The sequence below is a fragment of the Oryzias melastigma genome, linkage group LG16 (genome assembly GCF_002922805.2).
Source record: "Oryzias melastigma strain HK-1 linkage group LG16, ASM292280v2, whole genome shotgun sequence".
In the NCBI taxonomy this organism is placed as follows: Eukaryota; Metazoa; Chordata; class Actinopteri; order Beloniformes; family Adrianichthyidae; genus Oryzias; species Oryzias melastigma.
The window spans coordinates 27,589,877-27,597,141 of record NC_050527.1 but is presented as its reverse complement, the minus strand read 5'-3'; the positions used below and the strand labels follow the sequence as shown (position 1 = coordinate 27,597,141).

At 39.9% G+C, this 7,265-nt stretch overlaps 1 protein-coding gene across 2 annotated transcripts; it reads right to left on the bottom strand.

Annotated features, from left to right (window-relative positions):
- Positions 1-237: 237 nt before the first annotated feature.
- On the bottom strand, positions 238-2,825 carry arl4aa (ADP-ribosylation factor-like 4aa). 2 transcript variants are annotated; one of them, XM_024258545.2, is made up of 2 exons: positions 2,633-2,825; positions 238-1,426 (listed from the first exon to the last, which is right to left on the bottom strand). In XM_024258545.2, the coding sequence occupies exon 2, from the start codon at positions 1,360-1,362 to the stop codon at positions 766-768; it is 597 nt and encodes a 198-aa protein (XP_024114313.1). In that variant the 5' UTR covers positions 1,363-1,426; positions 2,633-2,825; the 3' UTR covers positions 238-765. The 2 variants fall into 2 exon arrangements, with proteins under 2 accessions (XP_024114313.1, XP_024114312.1); XM_024258544.2 differs by having other exon boundaries at positions 2,637-2,825.
- Positions 2,826-7,265: the final 4,440 nt, after the last annotated feature.

Below are 7,265 nucleotides of genomic sequence, written 5' to 3'. Positions count from 1 at the left end.
TGAGGTCGGCCCGCCGACCGACTGCCCTGACAACATTTTTGAGCCTCCAGGAAAACCCTCAGCTTCGTTTCCTGTGATCGCCATGGAGATATTCAAGTCACACGACAGCAGCAGGACTCAAACACCTGCCGACAGCAGAACCATCGAGTCATTCGTGGCTCCCGAGTCAACACACAGACTCGGACCTTAAAGGTTTCAGCACAGCCCGTTTCATGCCAGGAGGTTCAGACACAAACGGATAATCACTCAACTTTATTTAACGCAGGAACGCCGGCGGGAAACCGGCTGCAGAGCATCAAGGTGTCAGTAAAAACCAGACTATTTTGATCTGTAAACTCCTTACATATCGTGATGACTAAAGTGCTTCCAGGAAACAGAAAAGACCGATGGAACTACAATAATACTATCGTCACTAAAGAGTCCAGTGTTTCAGCTTCAACATACAAAACAGTGATAGAAAGTCCTCGGCTTTTCCGTTCAATCCTTCAACAACTCAAAGCAGTTCTGTCTTTTTTGGTAGTATTTGGAGCAGCGGGTAAAAAAAACGTCAACATCTTCTTCTGTCCGCCTCGACCTTCCGACCCGTTCCAACGTGACCACACCTCCAACCTTCATCCTGGACTCCTCCACGTCCACTTCCTGATCAACACAGCCCCTCGACCCGCAAACGCAACGCTCCGATTCCGGCTGATAAAACTCAGCGCTAAATCCCTCATGAGGAAAGGTTCTCCATCCTTCAACAGCAGGACACGCCTCCTCCGCAGGTTATCTCTTCTTCTTCTGCTGCCGCAACATCCTCCTCCTCTTCTGGACCATCTCGTGCAGTCGGTCCAGTCCTTCGCCAAGTCCTTCACCGATGATGGCGCAGGACGCCTGCAGGTGCCAGGGCGTGGCGGGCCCCAGCTCTTTCAGCGCCAGCAGCTTCTCGATTTCCTCCAGACTCAGAGAGTTCCTTAAGTCCTGCTTGTTGGCGACCACCAGCAGCGGCACACCCTGGTTCTCTGAGCTCTTGGCGATTTTATGAAGCTCCGTCTTTGCCTCCTCCATGCGCTCCGTGTCCACAGAGTCCACCACAAAGATGATGCCGTCCGTGCACCGCGTGTACGACTTCCAGAGCGGGCGGAGCTTCTCCTGGCCGCCCACGTCCCAGAAGTGGAAGGTGACGGTCCTGCTGCCGGGCAGAGACAGCTTGACCTTCTCCGAGTTGAACCCTTTGGTGGGGACGGTGTTCACAAACTCGTTGAACTGGAGTCGGTACAGAATGGTGGTCTTTCCAGCAGAGTCGAGTCCCAGAATGGCGATGTGGAAAGACTGGAAGATGCTGGACAGGTACTTGGGTTGATCAGACAGTCCATTCCCCATCTTTCCACAAGGGAAAGGGGAGGGGACTGAGGCGGTCCGAAGAGGTGCTTCACGGGAATCGAACCTGAAAACACAACTACAGTTAATTTGATGAAAACTGTGACGTCACCAGGAATCAGGAAAACGGCGACAATCACATTTATAAAAACCCACCAGCCTGAGGGCCACAGTTAGTCCAAGCAACAGCTTAAAATGATCCAAAATAACAATTTAACAATTGGAAACAGCCCAAAAACGTAGCTAAAGTCTTGGGTTTAAGTCCAATAACATCCAATATTTGACTTTCTTTCACCTCCAAAATGCTGCATAAACCAATTACTGATTTTCTTTTAGGACATTAAACCCTTTAGCTTATTTTGCACTAATCAAAAGGTTTTTTTGTTTCATAACTGTTATAAAAAATATTTATCTGACATGGAAGAGTCCACTTGATTAAAGCAGGTCAGAACAGAATCACAAACGCCACCAGATGAGACATTTCCGCAGAATCAAGACAAGTTATATCTAGTTTTCCCACTAAGTCAACAAGAGGAGGTGACAGGAAACAGATAGCGGTCGTGTTTTCACAATAAAAGACCTTTTAGTCAGTGATAGGAACAAAAAAGGTTTTTCAAAAATAAATAATACCATAAATCTGAGCTGGTGACAGATCAGCATAAAGAAAAGAGTAAAAATAAAAGCTGTTGCTTTGGGAGGAACAACCAGAAGCCACAGCAGATTTCAAAATATAGTGTGGTAAACAGAATGTCAGCGTTACTGTGCAGTAATCTAAATGACATCTCCTCAAAAACAACAAACATATCTGTAGATCACAGAGCTGGACTTCCCCGGAACAGCCAAAAATACACTAAAACAAAGATTTTATCTTTTTACTTCGCACCGATTTGATTTATTCTAAGCCTGCTGCAACATTTCAGGCAAATATGACAGAATTTTATATTATTTTGGGGTCAAAATACATGAAATCACGTGACTTTGAGACATTAAGGCAAGAAAATGCCGATTAATTTTCTAATGACTAAGCGGCTTCAACTACATTTGTGGAAAAAGGAAAAACAAACAATTTTTGTCCTTAAATCCACACAATTGAACCACAGTGAGACTGGCCTCATTTTAACTACAATTGGACACAAGACTAGTTTTTCTGACTCGGTTGGAACAGGTTTGTCACGTTTTATCATGGTTTCGGCCCAACAGCACACCTTAACCCGGACCAACTCTGTTCAGGATGACAAGTGCATTTCAACCCCGGTCCACAATCCCTGCTTACCCACCAGTCCGAGCTTCTGCGTGGAGAAAACGGAACCGGGATCCAAATGCTGAGGGTAAATCCGACCCGCTGTCCAGTTACCGCAACGACGAGCGGAGAAAACGGCAGGAAGAAGCAGAAAAGCCGTCCGTGAGTCCGTCCACCGAGCCGCTCCGCCGATAACACCGCGTCTGTGTCAGCCCAGAACAACACCCCACTGAAAAGCACTGCGGACGATTCCTATTGGAGCGAGTCCTCTCTGCTCCGCCCTCTGATTGGCTGATCGGGCTGTCAATCACGCTACAGCCCGGGAATCAGGATCACCTGTTGCTCTGAGGCAGCTCGTACTTTTTTACGTCTAAACACAACTCTTTAAAAACAATGAACGGTGTTTATGAACGTAAAACATGTTTATTTTAAATCGTGACTCCGTTCAAATTAATGAACACATTCCTTCCGCGAGGACAAGAGACGGATCTCTGTAAGTTAGCAGTCAGACTGGACAAGTGTTTATTTTTTTTTTTTTTTATAAAAAATGGAGGCTCGTCTTCTTCCAGTCAACCTGAAGCACCGCCGCGTGCACAGAGGAGGGGGACGCGAGCCCCCTCCGGCCGCCTGTTTTCCTTTAAACGGATTGGTCAGAAGACCGGAAAAGCAGCTCTCTACTGCCTTTAGCCGACCAATGACAGCGCTAGATTCTGTTTCTCGGATATTTTCAGTTATTCAAGCTGATTTAAAGGCGGATCTTTTTTTATTTTTATTTTTTTTAATCCTACTTAAAAGAAATAGTAGAAATATTTTTTTATTTCATTTCAGAAGTCGTCAGCATCATTAATAAATATACATTTTTCTAATTTAAAAACAATTCACAATGTCAAAACAATACAAAATTTAATTGTAAGTTAATACATGAAGAAGAGCAGAAAGAAGAAAACTGATATTATCTGACCTTGTCGCTAGATCAACAAAAGATAAAAAAAAAATCAAACAAAGAAAATGAAAATGATCTTTACATACATATTAAATCCAGCCTTCATTTTAAATAAACATAAATACATGTTTAAAAAAGCAGTTATCTACACAAACCTTAAGTTAATTATACATACCAACACAAAGTCAGTGACACTACTTAAAGTTTTATGAGTTTTGCCTAATAAATAATACATATGATTTGCATCTCACTTTTAATAATACTTTTAAAGGCTGCAATTGCTTCATATTTAGTTTCTTTGTCCGTTTTTTTCCAATAAATAATTATAATATATAATTGATTGTAAAATCTTCAGAGATGTAGCTGGAGTCTTTTTTTTAATCAAATGTAAATTTTAATTCAAGTGAAACATTTGTCTTATTTTCCATAAGAACTGACTTGTGATTGTCCTGTGCAAAAAGTCAGCAATGCACCAATTTTGACTATATTAAATAATAATTAAAAAAAATAACACAAAACATTATTTTTTCATGTTAGATTCAAATTCAAATGCATTTCATTATCTAGTTAAGAGACACAAGAACCCAAATTGAATTTGACCCTCAGGTCAGACGTGTCCTAGAGGTCATGAGCAGGGCCTAAATTGAGTTAAGTCACACCTATCGAGGGTCAGACGGAGCGCAAATGTCAAAGTTTATCTCTGACAAGTGTCACGCTAGGTGTTGGGTGGGCTCCCTAAAAATGAGCCTGAGTTTGCTATGAATGGAGATGATGCTGATTCAGGCTGGTTTGAGGATTTTACTTCCCAGAAAAAAAAACAGAGTGACGCCTCCTGTCCTTTGTTGTTCGGGAAATCCAAAAGGAAAAGAAAATCATGAAAAAAGTATTTTTTTATGTTTTAAACATATTTCTTTAAGCATAAATCTTGTTAAGCTAGGCTAACTGGCTCTACTTAACCATTTTCAGAACCAAAAGTTCCAACCGCATGAAGCGCCTCAAACACATTCATGGATTATTACAGTAAAAGCTGAAATATTCCTGTTATTCATGGAGGATTAATCCCAGAAAGAGCAGCACAAACAGCTGCCGGCTGGTGCAGAGATTCCTGTTATTTTTAGTCCGTCAGTGATGCAGACTCACAGTTGACCCCCCAAACACATGTGTGCAGCTATTTGTGACATGCTTAAACATGCGCCGGCTGCACGTGCTGATCATTCTCTGGGCTGCAGCTGTCAGCAGACGCTGGCACGCCATCTGCCAGATCACGGACGCCGGGAAACCCGGCAGGTCCTGTCACGTCCCAGCGTTCCGCAGCGTTCTCTCATCTCATGATGACGACTGGATGTAAATGTGGTTTCATCATCGTTTGAATGCATTTTTGTGATTCCACGTTGTATCATTTATGACTCTTTTGAACTGAGTTTCTGTGACAAACTAAATCATCACTAACATTTTTCAACAATTTTTAGACGTTGAAACTGAAGTTTAAAGATGTTCTCCTCGTCTGGAAGCAAAGGTGATGGATGTTTTTCTACTTTTATCAAACAAAGATCATCTATTCCACATGTGTCAAAGTCAAGGCCTGGGGGCCGGATCCGGCCCTCCAGATCATTTTATTTTATTGTTATTAACAGCCCGATGTTATCTTGCACTTATTTCGAGGGTCACGCGCAAGATGGCGCCAGGATCAATCTGTAGCTGGAAGCAGAAATCGTAACTTTAGCCGGTTGCGTATTTCCTTATGGAAACTCTTTTAAAATGATATTTTAAAACCTTTATCAGATCTATCATCTTTTACGCTTTTGAATGTGAATAAACTGTAACTGTTATTTTCTCCATGAATCAGCAGACCAGAGCAATTTTTCCAAAACCCATTTTTCTCTCTGTGACAGAGAGTGTCACAGAGAGAAAAATGGCCAACAAGGTCGATACGAGAAGAAACGGGATAAAAGGTTAAAAGCTTAAAACTATATTTTTTGTGTGACCAGCTCCGGCAGGTGGGGAGAATTCTGGCTATTAATTTTCGGGCGCCATATTTTTTCTCTGTAGCCAGATTCTCTTGCTTATTTCTAACTTGTATAATTTTGACAAAATATATTTTTATGGAGAGTAAAATATTGAAGTAATTTAAGGTTTAAGTTGATTTATTCTGGAATAATATTCCTGCCTTTTTCTTATTCATAATCATGTTAAAAAGTTACAGTTCTAACATTTTTAAAAACTGGCATTCTGCTAGTTTTTTGGACTATTTTAGCATTTACTAAGTTTTGGCTAATTTAAGATTTTTTTGTTTGTTTTTTAGACTGTTTTGAGTTCAGTTAATATTTCAGCTGCATTTTGACAAATTAGGCTTTTAAAAAAGTTTTTAGGCTTTTTTGGAGTTAAGCTAATACTTACATACTAGCGGTTTTGGCAAGTTTAGGCTTTTTAGAACTTTTTTAGGCTATCTTGAAATTTAGCCATTTTTTCCAGCTATAGGCTATCTGTTTGGGCCAACATATGTTTTTTTTGTTAAGCTATATTGGCATATAGCTACTATTTTAGCTGGCTATCAGCTTCAGTGTTTTTAGCTATCAATTTCAGCATCTTCAGTGGTTAAATTCAGCTTCCAGCATTCACACTAGCATTATCACAGGTGATGCTATATATGTAGTTCATAATTATGTCAAAAAGTTTTAAAGTTTTAAAAATGGAGTGTTCATGTTTATCCATACCTAAGGTATGTTTTGATCCCTAGTGTGATTGAGTTTGACCGCCCTGATCTATTCCTTAATGCAGCATCTAAACAACAACACGTAATCGCTTTGATCTGTTTTCCCAAACAAACCAACAAAGTGAATTTCTCAGAATCTGTGTTCTTCAGAGGAACTTTTCAGGTTCAGGACCAGTGAAGAACTGAAATCATCTGATTGGAAGATGGAGATCCTCAGCAGACGTCACGACAGTTCAAAGTGAATCGGATACAAAGTTAGAAACAAACAACATAAAACAATTTAAAAAACACATATTTACTGGAGAAATCCTGACAGCAAAAAATGGAATTCGTTTAAAAAATAAAAGCAAATATTTTCTAAATTAAGTGGAAATTTCTGATTTTATCTTTATAATTTACACCTAAACATTTGGAGAAAAGAGTTAAATTAAAGTGAAGCATAATTTTTAGCCTTCTTTGATTAAAAAAAAAAATTCTTCCAGTTTTTCAAATTCAAATACAAATTAATTTTATTTATATAGCACATTTCCAGTTAAGAAACAGCTCAAAGTGCTGTACATAAAGCAAATACAAATACAAGAAACCCACACATGCAATAATATAATAAGATAATCCCCTCATAATTATAAAAAAAACAAGCAAAAAAAAAAACCTCTCTGCGTTTTCTGTAACACAAAATCTTTAACATACTGTAGCTTTACAACCATTAACATGATAATTCTAGTACATTTTGAAGGAGAAAAGCAGCTTTTCTCCTTGAAATAATCGTGTTAGTGGTTCAAGAGTTTCAGTAAATCAAACAACAGAAACACTGGAGCAGATTTCAGAGAAGAAGAACCTCTGAAGCTGAAGTCCATCTGAGACATGAAGGTCCAGGAGAAGGAACACGTTTAATTCTGAGTGTGAAAGTGTGAAGTTTCAGATCTGTGTGTAGTTCACCACCTTGTGTTCAAACCAAACGCTGCAGTTTTGGAGAGAAACTTTCAGAACACTGAAGAGAAACATGATGC